The sequence below is a fragment of the Hoplias malabaricus genome, chromosome 6, assembly GCF_029633855.1.
Source record: "Hoplias malabaricus isolate fHopMal1 chromosome 6, fHopMal1.hap1, whole genome shotgun sequence".
In the NCBI taxonomy this organism is placed as follows: domain Eukaryota; kingdom Metazoa; phylum Chordata; class Actinopteri; order Characiformes; family Erythrinidae; genus Hoplias; species Hoplias malabaricus.
In genome coordinates, this window is record NC_089805.1 from 379920 (window position 1) to 396525 (window position 16606).

The 16606-nt window shown below is 35.6% G+C and overlaps 2 protein-coding genes across 5 annotated transcripts in view; one reads left to right on the forward strand and one right to left on the reverse strand.

Annotated features, from left to right (window-relative positions):
• col11a2 (collagen, type XI, alpha 2) overlaps positions 1 to 3009 on the forward strand; it is a 66582-nt gene extending 63573 nt beyond the window's left edge. For both annotated transcript variants that reach the window (XM_066675783.1, XM_066675784.1), the window contains 2 exons: positions 1478 to 1714; positions 1943 to 3009. In XM_066675783.1, coding sequence (XP_066531880.1) covers positions 1478 to 1714; positions 1943 to 2089 — 384 coding nt within the window. In that variant the 3' untranslated portion in view covers positions 2090 to 3009. The remainder of the gene's footprint in view (positions 1 to 1477; positions 1715 to 1942) is intronic.
• An 896-nt stretch (positions 3010 to 3905) lies between these two features.
• Positions 3906 to 13901, reverse strand: hsd17b8 (hydroxysteroid (17-beta) dehydrogenase 8). Of its 3 annotated transcripts, XM_066675787.1 has the most exons (10): positions 13796 to 13901; positions 10890 to 11089; positions 10609 to 10725; positions 8749 to 8844; positions 7769 to 7854; positions 7563 to 7647; positions 6898 to 6940; positions 6101 to 6175; positions 5968 to 6007; positions 3906 to 4693 (listed from the first exon to the last, which is right to left on the reverse strand). In XM_066675787.1, the coding sequence occupies exons 1-9, from the start codon at positions 13839 to 13841 to the stop codon at positions 5988 to 5990; spliced, it is 768 nt and encodes a 255-aa protein (XP_066531884.1). In that variant the 5' UTR covers positions 13842 to 13901; the 3' UTR covers positions 3906 to 4693; positions 5968 to 5987. The 3 variants fall into 3 exon arrangements, 2 of the variants coding, with proteins under 2 accessions (XP_066531884.1, XP_066531883.1); XR_010803748.1 differs by lacking the exon at positions 3906 to 4693 and having other exon boundaries at positions 5842 to 6007; positions 6898 to 6955; XM_066675786.1 differs by lacking the exon at positions 3906 to 4693 and having other exon boundaries at positions 5842 to 6007.
• Positions 13902 to 16606: the final 2705 nt, after the last annotated feature.

Here is a 16606-nt window from a genome sequence, read left to right on the forward strand (position 1 = left end):
GAAATTAGTTTTAATTATTGTTTACTCAGGAATTAGAGTAAAATCACAATGAACATGAAACAAATTCGCTAAAATAGTGCAGTGATTAAACACTAAAAGAAAAAAATGAGTAAAAAGTGGAGGTGATTTATTTCATATTTCATATGTCTCACCAGCAGCTCTGACTATATCCAGTTGATTCTTTAGATGCGTGTCCATCTATTGGTCATCATAACTGCATGATTAATTCTGTTGAGTGTTCTGATGCCAGACACCGCCATTGTGTCTTGCTGTGGAATCTTGATCCTCCTCAGATAATCTCAGAAATAACCATGAACATCATATTCAGAATATTTCAATATTTCAATATTTCAAATGATTTACAATGCGAGCAGCACAGCAGTATAAATAAACTTTACCAAGTCAGTTATAAGCACATTGTTCATCACTATTGTTAGTGGGTCAGGAATGCTTGTGATACAAGCATTCCTGACCCACTAACAATAGTGATGAACAATGTGCTTATGTGCTTATCTCTGTAAGTCTTTGGACGTTTTTTAATGTTTGGTTCTATCAAGCTTTTACCCACAATCCAGGACAGCTAATCAGCTAATGAGCAGCTTCTACCCACAGGCCATCAGACTTGCTGTTAGTCCTTCCCACCAACACAACATCGTGCTGCTAGTTTATATATTTGATACATCTTTTCAGTGCAATGGACAATATCACTAAGTCACTTTATAACTTAGTAACTTTAATCTACATTTAAATGTATTCTATTTTTATCTAGTGTATTAGTACCCCACAGTCTCTGTATATTCTGTGCATATTTAGTGTATATTTTGTGTACATTTAATATACCTCTAGTTATGTAGTATATTTGCTATGTATATTAGTGCTACTCTACAGTAAAGTGATGATGCATAAATGCATAAATGTCCTGACATCTTGTGTAACGTATAACCATAAACTTGAAACCTGAATCTGGAGATACATTTCTGCTTCCTTTGTTGATTCAGAAAAACATTTTAACAAATTATATTCTTATAAATATGCAGTCCTATCAGAATATAACAATAATTGCAAAGTAACAGAATCTCCTTAGCCGGTGTTTAACATATTCCATATCAGGCCGGGAATCTCTGTCAGTGTATCTTCATCAGTATCGTTAGTGTGAGCTTTCAGGAGAGGTTAAAACCAGAACATACCCATGGTTTTAATAAAGGTTGTTGAAAGCACATTCACATTTAGGGCTAAGGCTATGTTTGAAAAAACGCTGTAGCTCTTTGAGTTCCATTTATGCAATATAAAGGAAGGAATCATTATTTTGCACTTTGAAACTACAATCAATCAATGTCTGTAGCAAAATATCAAAATTTTAAACAAGGAAATTTATACTAAACCACAATGAACAATAGGATGATGCCATAAATTGTGATTAATATTTATATTAGTCATCTGACATATTATAATACTTTGCCAATTTATATTTTTGCAGCTCTTTTATGTGGACTTAAATGGTGAGCCAATAGGAGTAGTCCAGCTGGGCTTCCTTCGGTTGCTTAGTGTTCAGGCCCGCCAGAACATCACCTACCACTGCCACCGATCTGTGGCCTGGGCTGACAGCACGGCTGACAACGGATATCACAGGGCACTGCATTTCCTGAGTGCTAATGAAGAAGAACTCAGTTATGAAACTACCCCCTACATTAAGGCCCTGTCTGATGGTTGTTCTGTAAGTTATGATATTTCATTTATAAAATATGTATAAAATAATTTCATCATGTAATTTCCATAAGCATTGAGAATCTTAGAAGAGACAAAGCAATGAAGTGATAGGTTTCATTTCTATTTTTAAATGTATATATGTTGATTTATGATTTGATAATAGCATCTGTGTATCTGCTTTTAATAATTTATTTCTTTTCCAAAACCAATACATATTTATTCTCTTCCTATCCAGTATCGCAAAGGTTATGACAGGACAGTTCTGGAGATAAATACTCCTCAGGTAGAACAGCTCCCCCTCCAGGACATCAAGATCAAGGACTTTGGTGAGCAAAACCAAAAGTTTGGATTTGAAGTGGGACCTGTTTGTTTCCGGGGATAAACATATACACATGAAAGAGTTTAAAAAAAAAAAAGGAGCACCGTCCTGGACATAGGCACTCAAGTCATGCACAGACACACTCTCACACCTAAAGCCATGATGAATAACAAAAACACAAAGGTGTGCCACAACAAAAAAAGCACGTTCAATGGCAATCTAAGATGTGGAATTCCCACACATACACATACACAAGCTGTTGTGAAGTCCAGGGAAAGTACTCTTCAAAAAACCGATGGACAACAGGAGAGGTGAAAAGAAAATCCTTGTGTCAGAAGATCTTAAAGAGTGATGTGCGAGGATATGTTTTGAGGATGAGTGTTCTGGCACAAGCTGTTGATCAGAAGTGGTAGGTCCTGCTGCAAAGGCATCAAAAGGTTCAGTTTCAGACCCTGCTGTCTCTCCTTGCAATTGCTATCTCCTTGCTTAATATCACTGATTTGAGGTTTCCTACATTCTGTCTACCTCTATGCTTTTTAGCCTTCCACTTTTAGTTTCATAAATGTTTTCCTACGTTTTACTCATGGTTCCACTTAATTATATCAATATGAAATTCATATTGAGGACCTACACACATATATTATCACTTCACTTAGACGTAATGATAAATGAGTTTATCATTTTATAGTTTAAATTTGGAATTGAAAGGGAACAAAATCAAACGTTTATCATTACTTTACTGTAATAAAACACTACCAGCAATGTTTTGTACTGTATGTCTGTTGTGTTGAGCCTGATATATGCAAAGCATTCAAAAGCCCTGTAAATGTTATTGATCTGTACATGTCCTTCTAGATTGATTAATAATGAGTGTTTTTACAGATTGTAATCAATTCCAACTTACCAGATCAGTATTTATAGAGGAGTAAATGAAGGCTACTGTAATATATCTACCAAGCAAAATCACATGCACATGTGACATGAATATGTTTTCTAAAGTGAAATTCCGTGTTGTGGTGATCTGAGAGGTTGAGACGTTGAGGTGCTGTCAGGAGTCTTTATTGACAACAAACTCACCATCAGCAGTTTTCAGGCTGGAGATATGCATTAGAAATCATTTGTACAGTATCATTATTTTATTTATATTTATTTTTGAAAACATGAAGCAGAATTCTATCTGCGAGACAAAACCTATTAAAATAGAAAATAAATTGTGGTATTTCATCAGTATTGGTTTCTTGTATTTTCTCCCCTGTCCATTAAATAAGGTATTAAAATGCAAGAAAAATATGCCTACACTAGACTCTTCTATGTACAACACACTTACATATAGTCGCTTGTACAGACTACAGTCAAGTGGATCTTAGCTAGTTAGCTGTAGTTACTATCAGAAAATTTCAGATCTAAGTGGATACAGTGGAAAGATTACAGAGACGAAACTAGGAGGGCAGAGCATGAGAGGACTAGAAACATTTAAAAAAACAAAGAAATAAATATATATAATGTAATTTTTTTTAAATGATCATGAAGTATTGTCAAAAATGTATTTTCATTTGATGGGAGGTACAGAAGTTGCAATATTCAAAAAGAAACTGATGGGGAGTGCAGTGACAAACATCAATGCCTTAAAATACAGTGCTGGGAAAAAGATTGTGTGTATGTATTTTGAAATGTTGTCTGTAATATATAATCTTTTTAAAAAGACATATAAAAGACTATGTGTTTTTATTTACAATGTCCATCTTAAACTTGTCTCCTTAAATTTTGCTATTGAGCTTTGTCAAAAACAGTATATGCCATTTTGCAGTATCCTGTTAACACCCCCACTTGCTCTCACATTATAAACATCCCTCTTATGAATCCTCCACATTAGGTTCTCTGCATTCTCTTAGGAGAGTTTACATACCAAGCACAAATTCTCTGAACTTTTGTAACTTCAGTTTTTGTCAATCATATCTTCTGTTGAGCAAAAAGCTCTGATAAAATGTCAAAATGCTTGCATCTATTTATTGGGTCCATTGCTAAAGTTATTGCACCTTGATTATCCTCATAGATTTCACTGATGTATGGTGAATCTCAGTATTAATTCCATCAGGCAACTGGGTAAGGTATATATCTTCCTCCGTGGTAGCAGTTAGGGTAATATAAATATGGCTTCATGTCCATATTCATATTCAGCTTCACACGTGTGGATAGTGCAGTTGTAGGTTGTTTCTTGGTCTTCCCTGATTTCAAACCTCCCGTTTCACTTAGACTGAATCAATACCCGGTGATGCTGTGTCTGTCTTGTCTATCCGCTGCCCAGTCATCATCGCTGTAAGCCTGTGATTTCAACTCATTCTTGTATTTCCTATAATACATTTCGAACTCACTAGTGCCTTTCAAATATCTCAGTACATGTTTCCCATTGGCGGTCACTAGGCTTGGATAAGTATTGTGATCATTTTCAGCCAATAATACTCAAGTCTGGTCTGGTACATGTCGTCACATCTATCAAATTCCCAACAAGTTCCCTGAATTTTCTGGGATCAACAAACATTCATCATAGTTACATTTTTTTAATCACAATGTGTTGGGGGTGGGGTACTTGGGGGAGAGGGGTTGTGTCTGAAGTCCACCATAATCTCCAGAGTTTTCTGTTTGGACATTTGCCATTGAGTTGGAATTCTGTTAAAAATGTAAACAAACACAAAATGCAATGATGTGCAAATCATTTAAACCCTATATTTAATTTAGAAATATATTACAAAGATAACATTTTAAATGCTGAGAAAAGTTACTGTTTTTTTTTTTTTTTTAATGTGATGCCAGCAACACACTCCATAAAATTTAGTACAGGCATATTTAGTATTAGGGCATATTATAGTCCCCATTTGTAGTGTTTGTTGTTTACTAATGCACCCATTGTTTTTGAAGGGTTACAGATATGTACAAGTTTATCAACCATACTCTTTTACTAAGGAGCCATGCTGTTGAAATCCATGCAGAATGTGAATTGGCCTTGTCTTTCTGAAATAACCAATAAAATGGTGTCTGGATGGCAGCCATGCTGCTTGAAAAACCTGTATTTAACATTCAGCATTAGTAATGCCTTCAGGAGATCTGCTAGACACCCATGCCATGAGCACTAATGCAACCCTATCCTATAATGAATGCTGGCATTGTGCTTATTAGTGCAGGGCAATTCATAAAAATATATATCAAAATCAATATTCAGAACTTCTCACCGACATAGTCTTGCCAATATCAGTTAAATGGATTTTTCTTTTAAATCTGTTCACTTTTTTTTTTTATTAATTTTGGTAATAAGTCCCCTATTGTGTGTTCGCGTAATGTCTCCTTAAAACCCTACTCCCCTATGTGCATACATGATTCTGCAACATGGAGGAAAATATAAACACAGATGCCAATCAAGCCGACTCAAGCTGCTTGAACCAAAGGAATATGCTGTCTGTCATTAAGCCATGTTTAGACTTCAGTTAAGAAGACACTGGACAGGTAGATGGCAAAACATTGTTTCAGCAATGACAGTTAAAACCATCAGACTGTTTCAACACTTGAATCACAATCACATCTCTAAATTCCACATTTAATATTTCAGCAAATTTACAGTACAATCCTTGTCTGTGAATTATGTGGGAAACAATCAAGAACAAAATAACTGTTCATTAATTCTAATAAAAGTAAAATGTTCATGATACTGATTTGTTGTCATACTGCCCAGAACTTTTGTGTGTGTGTGTGTATATATATATATATATATATATATATATATATATATATATATATATATATATATATATATATATATGAGGAAGCCTTATTTTTTCAAGCTTGTGAATGAAGAACACGTGAGCTTTTTAAAATGTCCTTCAATTACAATTAATATACTAAATCCATCTTGCAATTACATGGAGATTTTGCAATTCAGTTGTATTCACCAGGGAAATGGAGGAACATATTAGCCAATGAACAGACCTCCTGAAAAAGTGATGGAAAAAAATAAGCATCAATTTTTCATTTATAACTGAAAAATAATATAAGGTATTATTTTAGTAAAGAATGATTCCTCACCGGCAACTTCAATGCTGACTCCAGTTATGTACAGGCTATCATCAGAGGCCAGGAATGCACAAACATCAGCTACTTCTACATATAGACATAGTGAAGGGGAAGCAAATGACATAAGCCAATAATTCATTCGTTCATTCATTCATTCAGTTTCTGTAACCCTTATCCAGTTCAGGGTCGTGGTGGGTCCAGAGCCTACCTGGAATCATTGGGCGCAAGGCGGGTAAATACACCCTGGAGGGGGCACCAGTCCTTCACAGGGCAACACACACACATTCACTCACACCTACAGACACTTTTGAGTCTCCAATCTACCTACCAACGTGTGTTTTTGGAGCGTGAGAGGAAACCCACGCAGACACAGGGAGAACACACCACACTCCTCACAGACAGTCACCTGGAGGAAACCCACGTGGACACAGGGAGAACACACCACACTCCTCACAGACAGTCACCTGGAGGAAACCCACGTGGACACAGGGAGAACACACCACACTCCTCACAGACAGTCACCCGGAGGAAACCCACGCAGACACAGAGAGAACACACCAAACTCACAAACAGAATAGACAGTCACCCGGAGCGGGAATCGAACCTACAACCTCCAGGTCCCTGGAGCTGTGTGACTGCGACACTACCTGCTGCACCACCGTGCCGCCCTAAGTCAATATATATTTTTTATTTTTAGGACACAGTATGACCGCGACCCTAAATTGGATAAGCGGTTACAGATAATGGATGGATGGATGGACACAATATGACAAGTCAGAGATCACATTTTAGGTGAACAAAAGACTAACCTGCTGGCTTGCCCATCCTGCCCATCAGAATAAATGGTGTGATCTGTAATCATAAAAACTTTGTTCATACACACACACACACACACAAAGAAATTTCAAACACATAAAAATACTTGATATGAGTTCAAGGTACTTCATTGTCGGTATATTTTTAAAGTATATTGGCCAGGAAAATACATTCTGACATATCCATTTTTTAAGCACAGATCTGAAAGAATATTTAGGTTTAATTTTGGATTGTGGCTAAGGTCTTGAAGGTCTGACTCTGAGGTGGCTAGTAGCGAATTTGGCATAAAATATAAAAATACAGTAGTTTGTACACAATGCAATCAACAGGTGTGGATAATAATTCATATTTAACTGCAGTAATAATAATAATGCATTACATTTATAAAGTACTTTCCAAGAACCTAAGCTACAGGTAACGTAGCAACAGACAGACAACATGAAGAAAAGAAAACATTTATGGGAGGTTGAATACAAGGGAGAATCCTTTAGTTTTAAGCTAGGACCTAAAAGAAGACAGAGTTTGACTGCTGGACATGTGACAGAAGAGAGTTCCAGGGAGCGACTCTGGAGAAAGCCTGTTCTCCTAGGCAGCGAAGACTGGAACAGGGAATAGATAGTCAGCCAGTGGAAAACAATGCTTCACTGATGTGTCACACCTTACTCATGACTTTTTCTGGAATATTTTCTGTCATAGGTGATGCAATAAACCCTGGTAGGATGCAGTTACAACGAATCCCATATCTGAAATATCAATATAAAAAATAAGTGCATCACTAAAATAAATATCATAATATATGCTGAACATTGCTTTATCTTTTGTTTTCCTAAAATTCCAAATAATATATAAAAAAAACTTTTGTACCTGCTAAGTTCTTTGGCTGCAGTCCTAGTGAGTCCTTGCACTCCAGCTTTAGAGGCAGTGTAGTTGAACTGACCGATGTTTCCCACCTTGTGACAGTAAAAACATAAAGCAACCAAAAACAACAAAGGTTCAATTAAGACACAAAAATTCCAACAAAGTGATTCAGTAAAGTTTGTATACATACTCCTTTAGTGCTGAATATTTATTATACATTACATTTTATAAGTGCAGTATGTACTTACATTACTTAGCTATCTATTATGTTACATAATATATTACATATATACAAAAAATATTAATTATTTTTTCAATAAATGCAAACTTTAAAGAAAGTCTTGCATGCTGCGCCCAAAATTAAAATTCCAGCATTGTTTAATGTCTCTGTGTCTTGGTAGAATGTCTGTATTTGTTTATTTCTGTATTTCCACTGGATCTATATCTGTTGGATAAGCAAGTAGGATTGTTCAGCTTGGCCAACCAGTAAATGTCCCAGTGGCTTTTGTATCAGGACAATAATACTGACAGAATGGGGACTTTACATATATTAGAAATGTGGAAATTCAAGACATACATTAATTAATTTATTTATATATTACATTATTTATTTGTGCATTTATATATACAAATACACAAATATTGTTAGTCCATGCAAGGCAGCTGTTCCACTTTTTCAAGGAAAGATGACAGATTTGTGTTTATTAGATACAAAGGTTATGCTAACTACAATGATGGTACCTAGCTTTGTTAGACTTGCGAACAAACTGAACTTGCAAACAAGCACTCAGAATTAATTAATTCATAAAAAAAATTAAGTGTATATGTGCACACAGAAAATATTTGCCTCAGCATCTATGTCTGGACAAGCAAGCAGTCCCACTAAAAATTGAAAATGGATAGTTTTTTCAATGGAAGGGCTCATATGATTTTTACAGTGCAGTGTGACAAGATTAGCTGAAAATTCAATTGAAAAATTAGCTGACCTTGCCTACTATGCTGCCCACAGTGATGAGGGACCCTTTGGAGATGCCGGCTGAAACAATAGCTTTTGATACAGCCTGAGTTAGAAGAAAAGTACCCTAAGAGTGAGGAGAGAATGTCTTAATTAAAAAAACCTGTCAGCACACAAATCCTTCAACATATTTAATTACAATTATTTGCAACCAGAGATTAGAGCTGAAAATGTGAGGGTTTAGTCAAAGGTACACATAATTAAACATATAAAGATTAAATATTAAGAAAATTACTTATTGCTTGCTATTTACAACTAACAAATTTGTGTTTTGATAATCTGACAGAATTGTTTGTGATCTTCTAGCCCCTGTCTCTCTCTCACACAAAAAAAACAAACAACACAAAAATGGTATGAACACTAGTGTTTACCACACATTTTACCCATTCTGTGATCATGAAATATAACTCTCTCCTTGTGGTGTGTGTGTGTGTAGTGTATAATTGCTTCCTATAGTTTCTTAAGTGCAAAGGGCAAAGATGCTAAACAAGGTCACAGTTTTGAAAATTTCCTACAGATAAATCTTATAGATAGATATTCCTGGTATACACTGCTCTGTTTTTGTAACTAAAAGATTATTATTATTCAGTCATGTACTTCACCACAACAACCAAAAATTATCATGTACAACTTGTAAGAATGTGTCCAGCAGCTACATAAAGCATCAACTCAGGCACATATATGTTTATATGGTCGTAAATATTTATGATTTTAAAAAAATGACAGCAAGCATTTAAAATTGTCTAAAACAACAGAGGCATAAAATGGTACTAGCAATCTAAGTTGCTATACAAAGTCACAGCAACGATAGCCTGGCTGTGTGTTTTAATAGCTAGTCATAAAAAATATATAAAATATCTTACTTGTTCTCCAAGAATAGAAGACTCAGACTCACATTTAAATCTTTTTAGGTGATGGAGCTCTAACAAGTTTCAAAAACCAGCCATTGTTAATGCTGATTTTAACAGGAGCAGTTGTGTCTTTTTGTTTGCAAGCTTTCTTCTGTTCTATTTCAGCTTTCCATTGGTTTGATAACAGGTGAATGAGCAGAGGAAAACAGGGTTTATCTTTCTGAAATCTCCAGGTTTGCACCTGTATTAACAGTAACACAACTATTGCTCAGGTTAGAAATAGTGTCAGATCCTCTTTTAAAATCTGTGCATTTGATGTAAATATGTAAATATTGAAAACCTACCAGACCACTGTTTTTAGCAAATTAATTAATTAATTAATGACAGACAGACGGATGGAGTGTGCGTAGATGGTTGCACCAGCACACTGACAATATGTATTATAATATTTTGTCCCTTCACTCAGAAATTCTACTGTATTTTTAAAAATAAAAATGTAAGGATTAAGTGGAAATGATAAAGTGTTTGATATTATTGATGAGTTCACATTTCGGCCTCAGTCACTGAATTTCTGTTAAGGTGACTGTAAACATTGCTGCAGTTTCCTAACAAGCCTCCTCCTTGCTCTGATGCACAATTCCATCACAAATAATCAAGTTGTGCTGTAGGTTCATACCATAATGAGCTAGGATTTTGTGCATAGACAAATAATAGAGGCTTGTCATTAAAACTAAGACAAGCCTGAAAACACTTTCACAGGAACGTGGCCGAGACTAATGTTAACAGTGTCAAGAGTTGTGTGCACTGGCCTGGTACTAAAGATAATAAAAACAAAAGAACACTTAAGCATTAGTTACAAGTTTTGAACATAAATACTATGTTATATGTGACGCAGACATTTTTCAACAAAAAAAAAACAACCAACGGTAAAGTACAGGGGTGGAAACTTCATCTTGTGTGAATGTTTATCTTAAGGGCACCTTAAGGTTGACTTGAATGACCTTGTCAAAGTCCTCTTCCTCCATTTTCAGTAGGAACTCATCTTGAGTAATTCCAGCAGCACTCACACATATGGAAGGTGGTTGGAAATATTGGGTCTGGAAAAAAATAAATGAGTTTTATTTTAATACATTACATGATGTATTTTCTGTGTGCATAATAGTTTTTTTTTTAAATATTGTTTGTAAACATGTTTATACCTGTTAATAAAGACTTGAATAATTATTTATTTATAATTTACATAATTATTTAATAATCACACCTGTACAGAATTTATTAATTGTTCTACATTTTTTCTCAATGAAACATCCATTCCTAGGGATACATGCTTCTGTCCTCTGTCATGTGGAAGGAGTTCAAGTGTCTTATTGGCTGCTTCTTCGTTGCAATCTACTACTACAACAGAAGCACCTTCAGAGGCAAATCTTTGACACACTGCCCTTCCAATGCCACTGCCTCCTCCTGCCAAAAAAATATAAATAAATAAAAAAAGAAACACAAATTATTACTTCCTTACAACAATACTGCCTTTTTGCTTGCTGAAGTATTTGTGAGGTTAATAAATGTCCAAATGATGTGTGACCATAGCAAAATAGGACTTTAAATAACAAATATTTATGGCATAAATCAGTACCTATGCAGTCTGTTAAGTTATCAAATAAAACACCAATCCAATTGGCATCTAATTTAAACAGGCCACTACAAGAATGGTATGCATCAGATGTGTATTAGTGTATTAAGCAATCCACACTGTTGAGCAATGGAACTGACACTGGAACTCTGAAGTAATGGAGCATCATCCGATAAATATGGAATGAGCAGGAGTGGTATCTCTTAACGCATTTCACATTATTAGTTTTCATCAGAAACAAACCTGAAAGTTTTAGATTCATAATAAGTAAAAATATTTATTCAAACACCAAATTAATGAAAAAACAAATAAAATAACATAATTGTACACCTCATAAACATACAAACAAATAAATGAATGAAATAATATTACAAATCTAATCTCAACTTGGGTATATAATCAGTAAATAGGATTCTAAGCACAAAAAGATTACACAGATTCAAAGGGTCTTGGCATGGGCGATAATGTTTAGCTTGTGTGTGTAAGAATATGTCCAATATAATGAAATATTTGTAAAAATGTATTGATTTAAGGAACATTTTAGAGGATGCAATATATAAAATATTTATTTAGAAAATTCTGATTGTGTGATCTTCCTGTATTTCCTGTCACTAATTTTACAATATGCTGCTGCTCTTCGTAGGAATACAATCCTTTTTGCAGATAAGACTGAACTCTCCAACTTAACAATCGGACCTATGGCATCAGATCCATGTCAAAAATCACGAGCATAAATTCTGAGAACAATCTCAGGATAATTTTGAGAATAATCTCAGAATAACTGAGCAAAAAATGTCCATATAATTTTGAGAATATAGTCTGAATATTTAGAGAAACACTGTTTTGGGTTATTATTTATTATAATATGTAGAAAGACAGACTCACAGTCTGTGCGCCACAGAGTAAGCTGTGAAAGAAACAGTGAAGTGAATAGAATTATTTATTAAATTCCTCCACAGAGCCCCGTGGACACGGCGGAGTTCCACTCGCTCTGGATCCATCATTTTCGTGATCATTAATTGTATCCTGTGAAACTACATGCCCTCTTCTGAAAAAATGGGTTCTTGCATTGATTCAAGGTTTAAATACTCTAGTGGAGGTAGGACAGGTCAGAATGATCACCTTGAAGATTATGGATTATTCAAATCATTTGAGAAAGGAATCTAAGATTCTTCCCCTGCTCTTTCAAAACCCCTACACACACACACACGATTTGGTTTGAAGACAAAGTCGTAAAATCCCCTCCCCAAAAGAACCACACATTCCTTAATTCCTAAGTTTACCCGGTGAACAAGTTGAATATGGGTACAACTGTGTGAAATTAATTCCATTCAGACAATCCAAATGGGTGAAATTTACTGACATGGGTTTAAAATCACCTTTTTATATGAACTTATGTAGGAACCAAGGTAGCCACATTCTTTGTTTGTTATTTGGTTAAGAATGATGTAAAATATGGTTTGTCTAAACAATATTACTTTGTGTTAACATATAATCTTTTATATTGCAAAAGCATGGTTCAGAATCCTGGGATATTCATTCAGCAAGAATCTTCCTTAAGATTCTTTGTCTTGTCAAGTGTCATAAATTGGGTACAGGAAACATCCTGTCAGGAGCAAGAGATGCTCCAATCCTCCATTCAAGGCGGGTTTCCTAAAATCTGGTTAAAACCAGTGGCGCAAAAAAACTAAGAAATCAGAAAACACAACACACAAAAAATAAATGAGTTGTGTCCTCTTTTTCACCATCTCAGATCTGGCCACCCTAGGTAATTACTCATATAACACAGAAAAAGCCATAATGTGAATTACATAACATAGGTTCTTATTCCAACAAAGGCATAAAGTATTTTATTATAATATTTCTCCTAAGCGATGCTTATTGTTGGTGTCCTACTTTAGCTTTAACTCTAACAAGAACATTTCATTCACTTAACGTTATTTTGACTAATTTCCAAAAGGTTAATACTGAAAAGGACATTTCTCTAGCCGTTATTTGCTTTGATATTTTAGCAAATAATGAATTAGTAAGGTTATATTTTCCGTAAAAATAAATAAGATGGTGGTATTAACGGATGGTAGTGACGTCTTAATGAGGAGGCGTTGTCGTGTTACTGTCGCATAACACGGCGCACGGATATGACGGTTTCTATGGTAATTACCCATTCACTTATGACTGTGATATTGTCGCATAAAATGTTAAAAACATGCGACTATGTCACGAATTGCAGTCTGACTATGTCACGAGTGAGTGTGAGACCGGGTTGGTGTATACACAGGTGTTCCTAATCCAGTGATAGTTCACTTTACAGACTAAGTAACATTATCAACACAGCCACCAGGAGTGCAAGCAGAACTAACAAATCTGTTTACATCAAAGTCTGTAATAAAAATATTCGATAAATTGAGGAGCACTGCTGTTTTAAAAAATGAGAAGAGTGGCTTCATACACTATAAACAGACCGAGGTGTAACACGTTAGAAAATATATATATAATTAATAATAATACTAACAACTATAATGTAGTTTAAATTTCACCTGAAACAACAGCCAGCCTTGATATGAGTCGACAGGGCGCCGCCATGATAAGCTGCAATAAATACCAAGTCCACTAGGTGGCATCAAATGACATAAAAACGCAAAGGTGTCTGTGCCACACATTCTCTCATGTCTAATGCTATGTTCACAGGGCAATTACAAAATAATTCCACAGTCAAATTTCTTCATCTTCAGGGTATTAATAGTCTGTTATATTGTGTCTTCAGTGAGCCTTTTAGATGTTTGAGACTCTTTGAATATAAAGAGATAATATCCACGGAATTAAGCTAACCGTGTAGTTTTTCCACGGTGTGGAAGTTGTGTTCGTATTTCGCCACCTAGCGGCGACAGAATGTAACTACTGCACCATTTAAGGTGGAATAGAGAAACCGAATAAGAAACTGGCGAATAAGTAACCAACTTCAGCGTCGTTGCAGACAGGATGTCACGTTTCTGCCCGTTACTCTTCTGTCTTTGTGTCTTTCCTGAGTTTCCTAGTTGTCGGTCTGCTATTTAGAACAGGACTTTTTTTGTTTTGTTCATGTTTACTCCCTTGCCCCGTCCTGTCATTAGTGTTCCCACTTTGGGTTGGTCGTCCTCTAGTCCTTCATCAGTGGACACAGGATGCTGCCCGCAGTACACGGCTGGCTGGATATTTTTGGTTGTTGGACTATTCTCAGTCCAGCAGTGGCACCAGCCATTTTATGTTCAACATCACCTTTTGAAATCTGAACAAACGAAAATCTACCAGCATAAATACCACGTGTAGGCGACTTAAAATAAATAAATGAATAAATAAATATCACTGTAAATGTCCCCGTAGACTCCAATAACATGAAATGAAACTGTTTACTTCATTAATGGACAGATGAGTGTGAAGTGCTTGAGGTTGTACGCTGTCTGCAAATTCTGAACAGGTGTTCTGACAAACTGTGCTTCTACCCACAATTTTGAAGGCTTTTATTGTGTTTCATGGTGAATCTTTTTTTTCCCTTTCATGTGCAAATATATATATATATATATATATAAACTATAGTTAATTAAACGTGATACTGAAGCAGCCATGATTTTTTGCGATCGACTTGCATGGTCTTGGAGATGGACATGACGATCGTGATCGATTTGTTGGCGACCACTGCACTAAGTGCTTTAAAATCTGGTTGAGTGGTGTATGTCCTGCTTTTGAAGGCCGTCAATGTTTTTTTTAATTATACTCATGTACAATGACAAACATCTCTATTAAACAATACTCCAAGCCTTTGGTAACTGTGGAGACCAAGTGCTGTAGTTTTGAAAGTCAATTGTTTTCTGATTCTTGCTCAATAGCTGTGTCTCAATTTAACCCCTGTACCATACTATTGTAATCCATGCAGGATGTGGACTGTACCAGGCCTTTCCCAGTAAATATACAGTTTCTGGATTGCAATGTGTTGCTACAACTTCAATATATAATTTAATATTAGCAGTGCTTTCACAGTAGTGTGTGTCATTGTGGATGCTGGCTTTTGAACTGTGCACTTATAAAAATTCAGATGGTCCTTTTCCTCTTTATCACGGAGGGCGGAGCATCCATAATTTGCAAAATGAAGATCAAATTTTGATTTGTCTGGCCACAAGATACATTTTGCCTCCTCACCTCAGTCTATCTTAAACATGCCCCGGTCATATTTGGTTTCTTTTCTGCAGTGTTGAGTTGTGTTTGTAAAAGCAGTGATGAACAGTGTTCACAAACATTGGTGTTGAGAAGTGTTTGAGCCCTGGCAGTGACTTCCACTACAAAAACCTGGGTTTTAAATTTACTGTCATCTGAATGGCACTGCCACAAATAATGGAGTTGCACCTTGTCCTTTGCCTTTAGAAGTTGATTTATCTGCATGTGCCTTAGATGATGAAATCCCCAAGTTCTTTATTTTAAATAGAGAAAAATTATCCTTGAATAAGTTCAATGCAGTCTTTCACAGCGAGCCCTACCCCATCTTGCTCTATCTCTGAGATGCCCTTTTTTTAAACTCAACACTGACCTGTTGCTAATTAACCATTCATTCGTTCATTTTTTTAATTTAATTATTTATTAGGTTTTTTTTTTTTGCAGCATTACACATGCATTACAAACTTTAGTGTTTGGTTCCCTGCCCCAAATATTTGGAACATTGTGCATGGCTTGGAATATAACATTTAATAATAAAAAAATTCCCAGCTTCAACATTTGAAATAATAATAATAAATAAATATATATATATATACACACACACACACACATCCTGTATATCCACTGACAGTGGCTATGGACCTACAGAGACTGTTGACCTGATGGTCTGTTTATATCTACTGGTGTGGTGAATAAACCCTGTGCCTCGATGCTACACACTGGATGCTATTCGCTCTGACATCCCCCATTATATGGAACTTGGCCTTCAGTTTGAAGATGGTGCTAGGGCACACTCCAAATAACGATTCTTGGAGCAGACACCTACTGACCACTGTAGCAGGGCCCATGCTTACCTGGGGGTACCAGAAACTCAAAACCAGTGTCAATAGCAACAACAAAATTAGCTGTCTGGCATTGGCAGAGAGCATTTGTCAAATTTTTCATGGGTGCAACCAACATACTCAGCTCTACTTCTCATCCCACAAATGTGGAAATTAACAGGCTTTCCAACAGTATAAGAATTATTGCCAAGAAGCATTGTTACAACAAAGAAATAATCTACCAAACACAAATTTCCTTACTTTTTGTGCTGTTTATAAAGAGAGCAAGAGAAAGCATCTCACACTAATTCAGGTGATGCTTTTGCATTTGAAGTATTGCAT

Bases quoted from the DNA above. Each gene is read 5' to 3' on its own strand.
- hsd17b8 (XM_066675787.1), bottom strand. From the start codon at position 13,841: ATGGCGGCGCCCTGTCGACTCATATCAAGGCTGGCTGTTGTTTCAG. The intron at 11,090-13,795 runs GTGAAATTTAAA...TTTTTTTGGCAG, and splicing joins AAGGCTGGCTGTTGTTTCAG to GAGGAGGCAGTGGCATTGGA. The intron at 6,176-6,897 runs GTTAGTCTTTTG...GTCTATATGTAG, and splicing joins CAGGATGGGCAAGCCAGCAG to AAGTAGCTGATGTTTGTGCA.